The 16,833-nt window shown below is 43.4% G+C and overlaps 1 protein-coding gene across 1 annotated transcript in view; it reads left to right on the plus strand.

Moving 5' to 3' along the window:
• Positions 1–16,833, plus strand: part of USP13 (ubiquitin specific peptidase 13) — a 124,200-nt gene that overhangs the window by 41,450 nt on the left and 65,917 nt on the right. Inside the window, exons 5-7 of the mRNA XM_024124169.3 lie at positions 4,125–4,267; positions 5,996–6,180; positions 15,769–15,863. Coding sequence (XP_023979937.1) covers positions 4,125–4,267; positions 5,996–6,180; positions 15,769–15,863 — 423 coding nt within the window. The remainder of the gene's footprint in view (positions 1–4,124; positions 4,268–5,995; positions 6,181–15,768; positions 15,864–16,833) is intronic.

Raw genomic sequence — 16,833 nt, forward strand, 5'->3', positions numbered from 1 at the left:
ATGTGGGATCTTCCCGGACCGGGGCACGAACCCGTGTCCCCTGCATAGGCAGGTGGACTCACAACCACTGCGCCACCAGGGAAGCCCTTAATATAACTCTTGAGTCTGCTGTCAAAAAAGAAGAAGCACATTGTGAATGAATGTCATGAGAAATGATTTTTCTCTCACTCCCTTATGAAGAAAAAGTCATTATATGAGAAAAGTTAATGAGAGCCTTTAAGTACTTTTCATTATTCCTATACTTAGAACATAATCCTAAGTGTGAACACTTTTATAGAAAAGTGAAGTGTCATAGAAATCCATATCCAGCAATATATATTATAATTTTTAATACAGTCTTTTAGAATTAAGAGATACTTTAAGAATGAAAAAAAAGAGAGAATTGTTTGGAAGTTGAGGTGGGAGATAGAAGGAAAAGCCTGATTTATCTGATGGTAACTGGTAAGATTTATCTATATAACAGATGCTAGTTACTGTAATTTCTTTTCATGCTTTTGCTACATTTTTGGTGTTTGATAATTCTCTTTTTCAGCTTTTAAATAACAAAAATTATTGAACTCACCCAACCAGGTGACTCTTTGCCATCTCTTGAGTTTCTCAGCACGAAAAAAAGAAATCAGTTTCAAATAGATACTCTGTAGATTCTACCAGAAAGTTAAACTACCTCTTAGTGTTACAGGGGTCACAGAGACGTAGTGTTTGAGACTCAGTAGGGATCTTAGAGCCTGAAATCTAATGCCTCATTTTAGAGTCAGGAACTCAAGCCTTGGTGTGCTTGTAATTGGTTAGCAACTAGCTCCCTGGGGGCAAAGCCCTGCATTGTAATGTTTGCTGATTTCCATGGTGTAAATACTCCCATTTCAGGCTAACATGTCACCGAATGCAGTGTTGGGAAGAGACGTGTAGTAGGACACTCTCACATAGAGTTTTCACCGTTCGCGTAACGTGGATGTAAGTGACCTCAAGAGCATATAGATTAGTTATTAAGATAGAGTAACACAACTAGGGAGTGAAGAGTTTTGAATATTTGTTACCTTTTAAAAATATATTTAATTGTGAGTCTATAGAATTTAATTTTTAATAATGGCTGTGTTTAACAACCCTCTTGCAGAATTTCTTAAAATTTAACAAGTCTGTAAGCCAGTTTGAGCCAATTCCAGAACACCCCTGTACTTGAGATAATTCACAGTATAATTATAGGATAATGGATCCTGACCTTCATCTATGATCCATAAAGAGGGCCTCTAAGTGATTTTAGGTAGTATTCTGAAAACACTAGGTTAGTGTTTTATAACGTCCTAGACGATTAAGGAAATTTTGTTGAGTGTCACCAGGAAGGATATTCAAAGAAAAGAGAGAATATTATATTCTTATTATTATCACTGTTCATTGCAAACTAGAACACTTAAAAAAGACCTAATAGGGTGGAGAAGATTCAGAGGAGGACAGGGAAGGGATCGAGGTAGTCAGTGAAACAACAAAGAGGTTGTAACAGACCAGACTGAAAAGATTAGGATGTGTAGCCAGAAGTGCTAAGGCAGCATGGCCCAAACCCATAAAATCAGGAAGGGGCTCAGGGTGAACTCAGCCTTGTTTTCTAGGGGCATTACTGGAAGGGCGTGGGAGATGAATTTTGATAATTGAAAGCAAGGGCTAATTATATAACATTTCTTGTGGGAGATGAATGGGAATATTTTTTAAAAGGTTTAGAGAAGGGCAAGATAGGAGAAGGGGGAATTAAGAGGTACAAACTACTAGGTATAAAATAAATAAAATACAAGGATATAATGTATATATTCTTGTATATACATACAGGGAATATAACCAATATTTTATAGTAACTCTAAATGGAGTATAAGCTATAAAAAATCAGATTACTATGTTGTACACCTGAAACTAATATAACATTGTAAATCAAGTAAAAAACTTCTATCAAATAAACACCTCCCCCCCCAAAAAAAAAGAGGTTTAAATATATTTATGAATTGCCTGATTGCCTGATCTGTAATGGAGTATAAGCTTTTTGAGGGCAGGGACCTCTTTACTTTTCCTGACTGTGGGTAGCCCAGTGTAGTCAATTGGTAGTGTTTAGTATAACCTTGGAGAGTTTTAAGCTGGAGAAGGATGGGATCTAATGTTCACAGCAGATCACTGGCTGCCAGGCAGAGAAGAGGGAGCAAGAGTAGGAGAAAGGAGATTGTAAGGAGGCTGCTGTGTGGCCATTCGGGTGAGCTGGGACGATGGCTGAACAAGGATGGGTATGGCCGAAATCAAGAAGAGGTAGACTGCAAGTAGATTTTGGATGTAGGACTGATAGGAATTGCTCAGGGCCTGGGTGGGGGTGGGAGTGGGGTGGCAGCTGAGGGAACTTCCTCCCTCGTCTCTATTTTTTTTTTTCCTTGTAGCTTATTTTATTTTATTGGAGTATAGTTGCTTTACAATGTTCTGTTAGTTTCTGCTGGACAACAAAGTGAATCAGTTATACGTGTATATATATCCACTCCTTTTTAGATTTCTTTCCCATTTAGGTCACCACAGAGCATGTCTCTTAATCCATTCTGGGGTCCGTTGTCAGTGCTACCCAGAGGAAAATATTCTGTATGAAGTTCAGCTAAATGTACAGGATGCTAGTGATGTAGAATACAGATTTTTGTTAAAAATTGTTTTTCAGACAATTCAATGGCTTTTATTATATTCAGAGTTGGGCATCCGTCACAACTATCTCATTTCCCTGTAGTCTCTGGCAATCACTAATGTACTTTCTGTCTCTGTGGATTTGCCTATTCTGGACATTCCATACAAAAGGAATCATACAATACATGGTTCTTTGTGGGTGGCTTTTTTTTTACTTAGCATATATTTTCAAGATCCATCCATGTTGTAGCATGTATCACTACTTCATTCCTTTTTATTGCTGAATAACATTTCATAGTATCAAAATACAATACTTTATCCATTTATCATTAATGGGCATTTGGGTCATTTCTACTTTTGGCTTTTATAAATAATGCTTCTAGGAACATTTATGTATAAGTTTTTGTGTGGACACATATTTCTATTTATCTTGGGTGTATACCTAGGATTGGAATTGCTGGGTCATATGGTAACTCTGTTTAACCATTTGAGGACCTGCCAAATTATTTTCCAAAGTGGCTGCACCATTTTACATTCTCATCAGAATATGTTTTTTTTTTTTTTTTTTTTTTTTGTGGTAGGCGGGCCTCTCACCATTGTGGCCTCTCCCGTTGCGGGGCACAGGCTCCGGACGCACAGGCCCAGTGGCCATGGCTCACAGGCCTATCCGCTCCGCGGCATGTGGAATCCTCCCAGACCGGGGCACGAACCCGCATCCCCTGCATCGGCAGGCGGACTCACAACCAGTGCGCCACCAGGGAAGCCCCAGAATATGTTTTTAAAGAGAGTTAGAAATAGCTTATAGCATTAAGCAAGTAGCGAATGTGGTGAGAGGCATATATCCAGAATCAGTGGGGTTTGGGAGAAAGCAGAGAGTCCGCCCTCCTCCGTGGTCAGTTGGTGCCAAGCCAGACATCACAGATTTGCTCATGATGTGGGCTGATCTGACACAGAGACAGCCAGGCATGTCCCCATACAGTGTCACATTTGCACTAGATTAAGAAATGGAGCCATGCTGCTTGCATTTCATTCAAGTGCCCTTGACCATATATCATTGTGTGATGAGTTGAGGATATCAGTTGTCTGGGTGTATAGTTGTTAGGAGTACAACACGCCACTTGGGTAAATCCTAGGCATTCCTCTTGCTAATTTCACCCTTGTAAATTGTTCACCTTATACTTTTCACTCCACTTGCTAAGAGGTAGCAATTGTTAAATCTGACTCTTATGCTTGGGTTTACAAACTGGATTTGGTTCTTTGCTATCTTGTGTCATTGTTACTATTGCAAACTCCAGGCCAGGATAAAACCTAGCTAGACCCAGGGAGAATGTGCTGGAATCAGGAAACTAGCATCTTGCTCTCATGGTAACTGAGCTATTTGAATTTTCTTGAATTAAGCTGTATTTATTAATAAACTTTACAATTCATTTTATAGAATTTGCTGTTCTCTCAAGCTGTTTTAATATATCACATCTGTATTTGTCTTGCAGGTAACAATTGCTTGTGATGCAGTTCTCAGCTCAAAATCTCCATACAGAAAGCAGGACCCAGATACGTGGGAAAATGAATTGCCGGTGTCCAAATATGCAAATAAACTCACCCAGTTAGACAACGGAGTCAGGATTCCTCCAAGGTGAGGGTCAGACAGCAAAATGGAACTTTCTCCCCCAAAACGGGCCAAAGGAATATTTATTTTTCTACCTCTTCACTGAATTAGCAATTATATATTTTATTAAAAATAAGCTTGGGACTTCCCTGGTGACACAGTGGTTAAGAATCCCCCTGCCAACGCAGGGGTCACGGGTTTGAGCCCTGGTCCGGGAAGATCCTACACGCCGCGGAGCAACTAAGCTCGTGCGCCACAGCTACTGAGTGTGTGCTCTAGAGCCCTCGAGCCACAACTACTGAAGCCCGCGTGCCTAGAGCCCATGCTCCGCAACAAGAGAAGCCACCGCGATGAGAAGCCCACGCACCGCAAGGAAGAGTAGCCCCCGCTCGCCTCGCCGCAACTAGAGAAAGCCCCGCACACAGCAACGAAGACCCAACACAGCCCCCAAATAATTAATTAATTAATTAATTATTTAATTATTTTTTAGAAAGCTCAAAACTTCTCTCTAGAATTATCTCTACCTTTGTAGTAGACGCTGACCATGGCCAGCCCCTGCCCTGGAGCCCATCCCTACCCTAAGGCCTCCGGTTGTGAGCACCTGCAGCTCCTCGCTTGAGGGCTTTCTCTGCCTGCCCGAGCCAGGTAGGCCAGTGCACCGGACAGTCAGAAACGCTGCAGAGCCGTGCTCCTGGAACAGCCCTCAGCCAGTGACTGTGGAGTGGAGGGATGAACACCCTAGATCCCTATGCTCAGGTGGGGTTACTGTCTCCTGGAGTTCCCCAGCTGGACCGAGCCCCAGTGGCCCATGGGGTCATCTGCTTGTTCACAGTCCCTGCACTGGCTTCCTGCCCTTTCAGTCTCTCTTCCCTCACTCCCCTAGGGTGCTTCCTGGGATAGCCTCCCAAATGAGCCATTTGCATCCCAATCTTTGTCTCAGAGTCTGCTTCTGGGGCACCCAACTTACAAAGACGGTCAGTAGTCTTTGGTTGTCACATTTTGGCTGGAATGCTCTTTAGGCTCCTTTTGCACCTCCTGTAATCGGATACCAGTGTGTTTCCAGAGGCAGGTGCTGGAGTGAAAGAGCAGGTAGATTAGGAATGTGTCCCTTCTGGTTGAACCCTGACTGTACTGCATTCCTGTTCTGTGTGGTCTTAGGGAAGGCATGGTGCCTCTGGGCTTTTTCTCCCTTTGATAGTGTGGGTGGTTACTAATGCTGAAGAGTGTATATTAGAATTAAATGATAAAACTTCTGTAAAGCCCCTGGCACATACCTGACATTCAACCTTCAGTTAAGTTGTTTTCCTTTCTACTTAATTTAGATTGTCGGTGTAGTAGGATTTTGTTTAAACCAGTCTTACTGCTTGCGGCTAATGCTTTGGAACTTCAGATGTTTATACACATGGGATCTTTCATGTGTTAAGCTTACATGGGATCTTTAATGTTTTAAGCTTACCTTACTCTCATGTAAGGAATTTTAGGGAAATGACCTTCCCTCCTACCCTCAGGTTCTGTGTCTTTTCTAAAGTAAAAGGACCATCTCGAAGGAGCTGGGAGGAGCTGGCCCCCATTTGGGGGGCAGGCAGGTTACTGAGTGGCCCTGCTGCTCTAGAATGGATCTCTGTTAGTCCGCTGACGGTCTCCTGTGCCTGCCCCAGCTGCCCCCAGCTTGAGACACTCCATTTTCTTAGATGTTAATTTTCTAATCACGCCTTGTACTCTGGCTGCTCTAACTGCTGTCTGATGATTTTACAGTGGTTGGAAGTGTGCCAGGTGTGACCTGCGAGAAAACCTCTGGTTGAATCTGACCGACGGCTCTGTGCTGTGTGGGAAGTGGTTCTTTGACAGCTCCGGGGGCAACGGGCATGCGCTGGAGCATTACAGAGACCTGGGCTACCCTCTAGCTGTGAAACTGGGAACCATCACTCCTGACGGGGCAGGTGAGTGTGCCTTTACCAACTTGGGAACTTACAGTGGCTCCCTCTTAGATTTAACCAGTGCCTTAATCTCTGGGGTTGGAGGGCATAAGTTCTGAACTCAGCCCAGGTTCGAATTGTCATCTGCCTCTTGTTAGCTGTGAGATCTTGGGTGAGTTTTCAAATCCTTCTAAGCCTCAGGTTCCTCATCTTGAGGATAATCACAGTACCTCCCTCGTAGGTTTGTTAAGGTGCATAAGCATTTAGCCCAGTGCACACCGTAAGGTCGTGATAAAAGTTTGCTGCTTTTGTTAGTATCTTTCTGGATATCTCTTGGCTAAGAGGACAGAAGCAGGAACCAGGACTTGTGAAGTGAGTGTGCATAATCAAACCCACCATTAGAATAGTAGGGGGATGGCCCAGAATTCATTATGGGGGTTAGTATCATTTTAGGTACAAATGGATTCATTATGGAGAAGATGGGTTTTAAAGATACTGTGTGTTCAGAGCCCCTGACATCAGCAGGCAGTGACGGCGTCCAGTGCAGCAAAGGGTTAGAAGTGGTTCCTACTTGTACTGTCAGCTTCAGAACTGGTCTTCTTCGTGCTCTCACCTGTATGTTAGCTTTTGGCTATGTTTGTACAGTTAATTCCTTCTATCATTTGGTGAGGGAAAAGGGAAATTACATCAGGGTTAATAATGAGAAACTTAAATACTGAGCAGTGGCCGTAAGAACCCATCATCTCAGCATCACTGAAAACACTTATGAAGCACAGACCTGCACCCACACCCAGGTCAGTTTCTCCATCTGTCCAGGTTTTAATCTTTATTTCTTATTTACTTTAAGGTAAGATGATTTTTTTAGGAAAAATATAAAGACATTTGGCTTTTCTTCTCTGCTATCTTTCTCTGACTGAATTAACCAGCCTCAAAGTTAATTAGTGAGGATGTTTTCACTGAATGTGGTACACTCTTTGTCAGCCATGCCCTCTCCATCAAACTGGTTTCATTTATCTATTTTATAATTGAGGGCTGGCAGTTAGGTCATGTCAAGATTCTTTTGATTCACCTTTTGGGTAAACTTCCAAAGTTTAGTGGACTTCTTTTAACTCATTAGAGAAAAATAGCTGCAAGAGTCTCAGGTGCTGGTGCCAGACATTTTCCCCTCAAATAAATAAACTGCTACACAAGCCAGGTTGAATCCTAAGCCTTCCAGGATCTGAAGAGGAAATTCAGGACATGCAGTTGGATTCAGGGTTACAGCAAAGTGCTTACAGGTCATTGCTCTGTTGAATGACTGCTGTATATGGTAACCATCATTGTTCTTGCAGGGCCTATAGAGAGAAAGAAGAGTTTGTAATGTAGGCATTCTATTAGGTACCATTGCAAGGGGAGGATAATTCAGATGTTTTTACTTTTAGTGCTATCTTATGCAGAGCCTTTTTTAAAAATTGGAGTACAGTTGATTTACATACAGTGTTGTGTTAGTTTCAGGTATACAGCAAAATGATTCAGTTATACATATGTATATTCTTTTTCAGATCCTTTTCTATTATAGGTTATTACAAGATACTGAATATAGTTCTCTGTGCTATATAGTAGGTCCTTGTTGTTTATCTATTTTATATATAGTAGTGTGTATCTGTTAATCCCAAACTTCTAAATTATCCCCCTCCCTGTTTTCCCTTTGGTAACCATAAGTTTGTTTTCTATGTCTATGAGTCTGTTTCTGTTTTGTAAATAAGTTCATTTGTATCATCTTTTTAGATTCCTCCTATAAGTGATGTCATATGATATTTGTCTTTCTCTGACTTACTTCACATAGTATGATAATCTCTAGGTCCATCCATGTTACTGCAAATGGCAATATTTTATTCTTTTTCATGGCTGAGTAATATTATGTAGTGTTTTGATAAGACCAGTTATTAGAAGTCCAGCTCTCAGAACATCCTGTTCAAGACAACAATTATTTGTATATGGGGATTTGTTCTAAAATTTTGCTTGAGCTATGTCTTTTTCATCTTTAAGTGTCAAACAAAATCTTATGCATGTAGGCATGGATACTTTGATTAAATGAACCAGCTGGTCTATAAGTACTTAAATAATTATATTCTATTTAAATGTATGCTAGTAGTAAAGGCAAGGATTAATTCTATTCTCTATGCATATTTTTTAAAAAAAAATATTTATTTATTTATTTATTTTTGGGTGTGTCGGGTCTTAGTTGTGTCATGCGGGATCTTTCATCGTGGTGCGTGGGCTTCTCTCTAGTTGTGGCGCACAGGCTCCAGAGCGCATGGGCTCAGTAGTTCTGGTGCGTGGGCTCAGTAGTCATGGCTCGTGGGCTCAGTAGTTGTGCACAAATTACTCTTCATGTAATTGAGTATTTGAATAAATACTCTTTTTTCAACCATAGGAAGCATAAAACATTGGCAAAAGCAATGTAGAATGTGCACCTGTGATGAGGGTTCTTAAACTCACTTAGCTGAGGCTAAGTTTAAAATTATTAAAAATAATTTTTAAAATTATTTTTTTTTAATTTATTTTTTTGGCTGTGTTGGGTCTTCGTTGCTGTGTGTGGGCTTTCTCTAGTTGTGGCGAGTGGGAGCTACTCTTCGTTGCAGTATGCGGGCTTCTCATTGTGGTGGCTTCTTTTGTTGCGGAGTATGGGCTCTAGGTGTGCGGGCTTCAGTAGTTGCAGTGCGTGGGCTCAGTAGTTGTGGCACACGGGCTTAGTTGCTCTGCGGCATGTGGGATCTTCCCGGACCAGGGCTCGAACCCGTGTCCCCTGCATTGGCAGGCGGATTCTTAACCACTGCTCCACCAGGGAAGCCCATGTTCACTTTTTGACAATAGATCAGGATTTGATTCCGGCTTATCTTGTGCAGAGTTGGTTTCAACACAAATAATTATTTTCAGTCTAATTATCATTACATATTAGTTTATGGGATGCATCAATTCTATTTTCATTTCTTTTAAATCTGTTTAATAGATTGCTAGGTGTAGCTTATTGTTTATTTAAAAGCCAAATAAGTTAATGAAAACATGTGTAAAGTTTCCATAAATGTCTGATGATGGGCCTTGTGGATGTTGAGGCCCAGGAGGGTAAGGTGCCCTCTGTCTGGGGGTGGGATGGCCCCTCCTGATGACGGTAGCACTGGTGAGGGTCCATCTTCCATACTTGCTAGGCTCACTGAGGCTAATTCAACTCACAAGAGACAAAGTGTTAAAGTCGGGGTGTTTAGTTTTTAGTTTCTAGTGAGAACCACGACCACCTGTAAGTGGGATGTTTATGTCAACGCGACCAGTACATTCCCTCCCTGTGGGAAGCTGAATTATATTTAGAATATTGCTTAGTGAACATGGAATCCAAACAGGTTGTGAACTCAGATATTTAATGGTCGTGTGATCCAATCGTCCTGGTTTCCTTCTCCCCAGTAAGGACATACCTGCTCAGTGAGAAACTCCTACTCATCTTGAGGTCTCAGCCTAGAATTAGTTCTTCCAGGAAGCCTTGATCCCTCCAGGCTAGGCCATTGTGGTGGCTGGGTAATAAAAGTGGGCCCCATATCGAATTCCACTCTGGGTTCCATGGGTACAGCAGCAAACAAAATAAGAAACAGATCACCATACAAGCAAACAAAAAGCTTTCCTCTGTGGGAGGAGACATTCATTTGGCAGAGCAAGGTTGAGGTTCTTGGTGGGAAAGGAATGAAGAGGGTTGGAGGCAAGAGAAGGTGTGTTTTTCTTTCATCATAGAAATTAGTTTACCTAAGAAGAATCCTCAAAGCCTTGGTGGTTACAGGAGAGTCTTCCTGTAATGCCCGTGGCAGCAGTGAAATCGCCTATCCCACTGGCCCCTGCACCAGCTCAGCAGCATCTGAAGGTGCTTTTTTTTTTTTTTCTGTTTTCCATCCTTTATTGAAAGGTCCCACATCCTCAGGGACCCCAGGCAAACCAGATGCCAGACAGGTCCCCCAAATATAGCAGGAGGCCTGGAAGGGGAGAGGAATGACTTATGATCCTACCACACCTCCCTGGAAACAGAAACCCACCAGAGACGGACAGAGAGACAGGGCCAGGAGGGGGGAGAACTTACCTCCCTCTAGGTTCTCTCCCCTTTGCCCCCACTTGAAAAGAAAGTCAAACACCGACTACGCGGCACTCCAGCCCCCCACCCACCCTAGCAGCATTTGTGGGACCCCCTGCAAGGGGCAGCCCCGAGGCAGCTTCCCCTCTCTCTCCTTCACTTTGGTTTGCTCCTGGCAGCTCTGTGCCCTCTTCCTTCCTCCCTCAGCCTCCGGCCCAGTTACTCCTACATCTTCTGTCACCTACTCGGACCTTCTCTCTGGTCCTGGGCCTCCTGCCCCAGGGCTTCTGGGGAAGCAGCATCTCATCCCAGCGAGGGGCTCCGCCAGGCCCTCTCTGCTCAAGATGCGGGGCTCACACGGCCGCCCCACTCTCCTTGAGGTCAGGGGCTGAGCGCTGCCGTCTCATCCGCGGGGGCGTAGTGTATGGGGGGTAGCGTGGCCCTGGGGGCCTCTGGGCTGGGTATGGTTGGGGCTGCTGGGGATAATAGTTGTGCTTTTTGGGCTGGAAGTGCTGGGGTTCGGGCTGTGCAGAACCCCCTCCCCGGGACCGACCCCCTCCGTCCAGGGAATTCCTGCGGGGACGGTGGGACCTGCGGGGACTTGGGGGCCTGCGGGCAGGGGTGGCCGGAGAGGGGGTGAGCTCCTCGGGGGGCTGGGGTGGCGCTGGGGACTCCCCGGCCCCCGCCCCCGGCCAGGACTCGCGGTGCTGGGGGTTGCTCTTGAAGGGGAAGCGCAGCTTGCAGTCGTGAGGGGGCACGAAGCGGGCGGGGGGTCTGCGCAGCCCCCCGCCCCGGCCCCCGGAGCCCTGCAGTCCCTGCAGCCGCAGCTGCGGTGAGCTCCTCGGGGGGCGGGGGGGGCGCTGGGGACTCCGCGGCCCCCGCCCCCGGCCAGGACTCGCGGTGCTGGGGGTTGCTCTTGAAGGGGAAGCGCAGCTTGCAGTCGTGAAGGGGCAGGAAGCGGGCGGGGGGGTCTGCGCAGCCCCCCGCCCCGGCCCCCGGAGCCCTGCAGTCCCTGCAGCCGCAGCTGCTCCTGCTTGAGCCAGCGAAGGCGCCCCCGACGGAAGGCGGGGTCCTCCTCCATCAGCCTCGACACCCGCTCCCAGCTCGACAGGGGCGGCGAGGAGGGCCGCGCGGGAGGTGCTCGGTCACTGGGGGCTTCCTGCTCTGCTGCCTCAGACCCTTGGGGCTGGGCCCACGTGGCCTCACCAGCTTCTTCGTTCTCATCCTCGTGATCCTGGGTCGGGGGGATGACCCTCTCCATGCGAAGCATGCGGTCCCTCAGGGCCTGCAGCTCGCGGTCCTTGCTGCTGTTCTGCAGCTTCACCTCCTGCAGGATCCCCGTCAGCTTGTCGATGTGAGCCCGGAGGTCCTCCACCTCTGCTCCACGGGCTCCCTCCTCACTGCCGCCTGAAGGTGATTTTTCTTCTTTGGTTATCTTCACCCCTGACCTGGGTATCAGCTCAAGGATTTGGATCAAGGCATTGACTACTTCATTTTAGTTTTAACCTGGTTTGTGCCCCTCTGTGTGCCTCTGTGCTGCTCCACTGTGGCACTTTTCATGAGATCCTGTTGCTGTGTCTAAGGTGGTCACCTGGGACGGCAGGGCCTGAGCGCCACGTTTGTTGTTTACTATTCTATCTCATCTAGCATAGCCCCTCACACACAGTAGGTGCTCAGTAAATATTTGTGTTGTAAACAGATGGAGGAAGACAGACAACACCGATAAAGTTTTCTCCTCTGATTTACCTTTTCTTCTTTTTCTTTTTTTCTATTTTATGGACATCTTTTTCCTCTTAATTGTTTTCCTTTCCTGACCACAGTCTAGGTTCTGTCTGGCCTGGGAGTTATACTGTCTAAGGTGATGGTATATACCTCTGCCCTCATTCATTTTGTGTTTGGGTTTCTAGATTAATTGTTGGAGCATTCTCTTGTTTCTGTTCTTTTCCTGTCTGTGGCAGATGCTCTATAGGCATGCAAATATAAACTCATGTGGAGAGATGCAGTTTGGATGAATGGATCATACTTACTCTGGAGAGCTCCTTTCCTCTCTGGCTTGTGACTTGGTGTTTGACCAAGAGTTCTGGGTTTTGTTTTTTTTCTTTTTTCCCATTTGAGCTGTGATGATAGAGCAGTGAAGCCAGCTTCTCTGGTTTCTTTAGTCTTTCTAAACACCAGATCTTGTTGAGGTACATCTCTACCTCTCTTTCCTTCTGCTTTCCTGTGTGGGTATCTGAGGGCAGAATTTGGACTTATGCCATTTTCTGGGGCTTAGGAAAGAGAGCCCAAAGTCACATGAGTAAACCATAACCAAGAAGACATCTGTTGAGGTCCTTTATACTAAACCAGCATTCTTATAAGACTATTTGAAATAATAAAGTTTAAACTTGTGAGGACAGGGACCCTGCTTGTCTTATTTAATATTAGATCCTCAGTATCTGTATATATTTGGTGTTCAGTAAATATTTGTTGAATACAATGAATGAATCAATAAATGAATGAATGAGTGAGTGAGTGAATCCCTGTGGGTGAACAAGGATGACCAGTGGTACACTAGTCCTAATAGTATACCACCATATAGAAACATTTTAATCTTTGGCAATTACTTATAAAACATTCTTTTCAATCAAAATATAATAAATTTGGGAAAAAAAGAAAAGCAAAAAACCAAAAAGAAACCTTCCCATTCAGAAAAAAGAAATTATTACCATTTTTATGTAAATTCCTTACAGATTCTCAGTCTTTGTCTCAGTCTTAGTCTCCATCTCTATTCTCTAACCTTTTCCTTAGTTTTGGAACTTAATGCACATACTGTTTTCTAACATGCTTATCACATCAATGAGTTATTCATGCTATAAACCTTTTCTTTTCTTTTCTTTTCTTTTTAAACCTTTTCTTTTATCTTTTCCCTTCTGTGGGTCTCTCCATGCTCTCCATGGCTTAATTTGTCATTTAACTTGAAATGAAACAATGACTGGTTTCCTTCTAAAGTAAAAGTACTTACTCATGAAACTCTGCTTGGACTATTCCTAGGAGGATCTTTCTGTGAGCTTCCTAACTGTGTGTTTTGGCTCCAAGCTTTTAAGTCAAGGAAGGGGTCGGCAGGGTAATACTTGTCAGGCAATGCTTATTTGCTACGATAGTTTCTGAGCTAAGACTTGAGTTTGCTAAGCAGAAGTTGGAAATAAAGTGAATTTCCCAATGAAAAATGTGTAAGGATTTGCAGCCCCTGAATCTATTTCAAATTTTTTTTTCTATGACTACATGTCATTTGAAAATTCTTCATGATTGCCAAGTTTAAGGATCACAGTTCATTTTTAGATTTCATGTGTGTTACTCACTAAACTGTTTTTGTCATTGGGGTAAGAAGTAACTGTTGTGTCTCACCAAATCATGTCATATTTTTGGAGCAGTTAATGACTGGAGATAGGAAATGTTAATTTCTCACTAATTTCTCATTAGGCTGGAGCCTAATGGCTTAAGAACCATAGAGTTCTATGTGATTTTTACTTATTTCAAAATCCTAGACCCATGCCAATGGTGCATTTCTAGCAATCTTATTATTTTCTATTGGAGCTCTGATAATTAGAGGCTTAGAGGCTTAAAGGCTTAAGTCTTCAAAACTATCTCACTAGTTAATAATAACCAAAGATAAGTGCCTGGAGAGTGTCATTTTCACCTTCCAGCCAATATTTGAGTGGTATTTTGGTGTCATGTGTCATAGATTAAAAATATTGTTGATGTATTTGTTTTAAGTTATTAGTTCAAAGATTTTTTTTTTTTGTATTTAAACTTTTTGGAAATTTTTTCTTAATTGCACTGGGGATTTTGTCTTTTGGTTTTGCTTTTGATAGCACTGAATTATATTTAAAAAAGGAATATAAATGAAGGCTGCTATTCACAAGTTAAAATGGGCCCCTAAGGGAAGAGGGATAGAGGAGAAAGCTATACAATGTTTAATCTATTAATAATAGAAAGAGTGGCTTTTTTGGGGTGGCAGTGAGTCTCTGTGTATCTGGGTTTGGGTCAGAGGGTCACCATAGTTTCTATATATATTACTTTTTGTTCTACTCCTGGTATTGTTCCAAAGAGCAAGAAACTCCTTGAACAGTCTATCTTTTACTATCCTAAAGAATAATATCTTTATATCTATTTTCAGATTTTGTTTTTCAAATTTAGAAGTGAAGAAATTGTGGTTTTTGACTCTCCATTCCTGTTAAGGGCCTAGGATGGTGCTTCACTGAGCCTCTTGGTCTCCTGAGAGATCTGAGGAAATAATAGTCTAGTGCAGAGGAAAAAGGACTGGGCCAGGAGTCAGAATACCTGGGTTCTGGGCCACGTGTGGGGTTTGAGGCAAATGATTTAACTTTTCTAACCCTCGTTTCCTTACCTGCAAAATGGGCCTGAAAATGTTTCCCTCTCCTGCATTGCACTGCCTGATGACGACAGATAAGGCAGCAGTTTGGATAGCTTTTGAAAACTCTAGGCAGTGCTTCTCAGACTTTGCTGTGCATGTGGAGATCTTGTTAAAATGCAGATTCTCATTCAGTAGGTTTGGGGTTGGGCCCGAGATTCTGCATTTCTCACAAGCTCCCAGGTAATGCTGCTGCTTTGAATCACACCGCAAGAAGCCAGGTGCGGTCTAAAGCCTTATGTTGTCAGGGGGCATATTGAGGGTCCTGAGGAGAGAACCCTCCCCTGCCACCCCCAAACACACAGCTTCCCAACACCGGTGTGCCGTGAGTGGGTTACGGATGAGGCCAACATGCTGATCCCTCAGGTCCTGGGGCGGGTGGAACCTCCTGAGTTACCCCACTGTGCTAAATGCATCATCATCTTCTTCTGTGTGCTATAGGGTGGACGCATTTGGGAAGCACAGCAGTCTTCACAGATCCCTCACCAGTTCTGTGAGGTGTGGACACTGAAGTAGGGAAGAGGGGATGAGGGGGCAGGTGGAGGTGGAGGGTCGTGAGGTGGTAGGTCTGGGACTACCAGAGAGACTATAGAAGGTTCCACAGGCAGAATTTTGTTTTGTCCTGGACCTCACACTGCGGTCCAGCCATTCGGCAGCCACGAGGGCCTGTGTGTTCTCTGTTCCTCACAGGTTCTCCCTGCGTGGGCAGACGGCGTGGCTGTTTCCTCCATCACCCTTCCCTCCTCCCAAACTTATCTCTATGCCACTGGGGTTCAGGTTAGAACAATCCGTGTTAGGCATTTGTATTTGTCTAATTTTAAATTATTTTAACTTTAGACACTGTTCTTTTTTTCTTGTTTCAGAAACCTTTTTAAAATTACTTTCTGAATTGTCAAAAGAATTGATATTATGGGTATATTTACAAAAATACCTATTTATTATGCTTATTTTTTATCATCTGTCTTCCCCCCAGTTGAAACTCACAAGAGATTTTTGTTTTGTTCATTGCTATATCCCAAACCCAGGGCATAGTAGGAGCTTGGTAAATATGTGTTGATTATTGAATGACTTGATTACAGATCTCAGTGCTTATTTTCTCTTCACCTTCTAGATGTTTATTCTTTCCAAGAAGAGGAACCTGTTTTGGATCCTCATTTGGCCAAGCACTTAGCGCATTTTGGAATTGATATGCTTCATATGCATGGGGTAAGAAAGGTCTCCTTTTGTCTCTATTCCCACTTTGCGGGGAAACTCTTTGGTTTATTTATATAATTCCTATCACACAAATCTTCATTTTATAGGTTTTAGGTTTTAATGTTTGCATTTACTTCTTGAACTTAATTAGCATTTTCTTTTGGTTATCAGCTTAGTTTTTTTTTTAAATTTTATAGTAAAAATGGCACCTCATCCAGTACCATTTTGTTTTAATTGGAGTTTACTTGCAAAATTTCTGTCTCCTTTGATGGAGAGTTGCGTGAATCACTCTTTGTTCACTAAAGGGAGAAGGTACAGGGAGATGACCTTTAAAATAATCTGTGACCAACATCACTTTAATTGATTACAGGAAGGGAAGCAGAGCTCCTGGGGCAGGGGTGGAAAGAATAAGCCAACAGATTATTGTTGATGGAAACGCTTTGCCTCATTTCATATCGTGTTTTCAGGCTGGTATTGTGACTGTGTAATATTTGTCCCTATGAGGAGCTGGTTAATTGTGCGTGTTTTGCTTTAGCCCATGTCATCTCCCTGTCCTCATGTTCTCCTTTCTAACTCCTCTTTCTCACTCATGTCACTTTTTAATTTGTTTTCTGTGCTCTTCTTTAAACCTCCCTCCCATGTCGAGCTTCTCCCGAACCCCATGGTTTTATTCCACTTTCTTCTCCAACTGCCTTGCTTTTTGTTTGCTGTGTTGCATTGTATCTGCCCTTGAGATTATTCTACTTGCTTCTTTTTTTTGATTCCTATTTGTCTTCTTCCTCCTTCTATCTCCTTTCCTTCCAGTCTCTGTCTCTTTTATTTTAAAATCTTTTAAATGTGGGGTTTTTTTAAATTGTGGAGAGACACACCTAATGTAAAATTTACTGTTTTAACCTTTTTTTTTTTTTTTTTTTTTTTTTTTTTTTTTTTTGCGGTACGTGGGCCTCTCACTGTTGTGGCCTCTCCCGTTGCGGAGCACAGG

Source organism: Physeter macrocephalus, chromosome 1 (assembly GCF_002837175.3).
Source record: "Physeter macrocephalus isolate SW-GA chromosome 1, ASM283717v5, whole genome shotgun sequence".
Classification (NCBI taxonomy): domain Eukaryota; kingdom Metazoa; phylum Chordata; class Mammalia; order Artiodactyla; family Physeteridae; genus Physeter; species Physeter macrocephalus.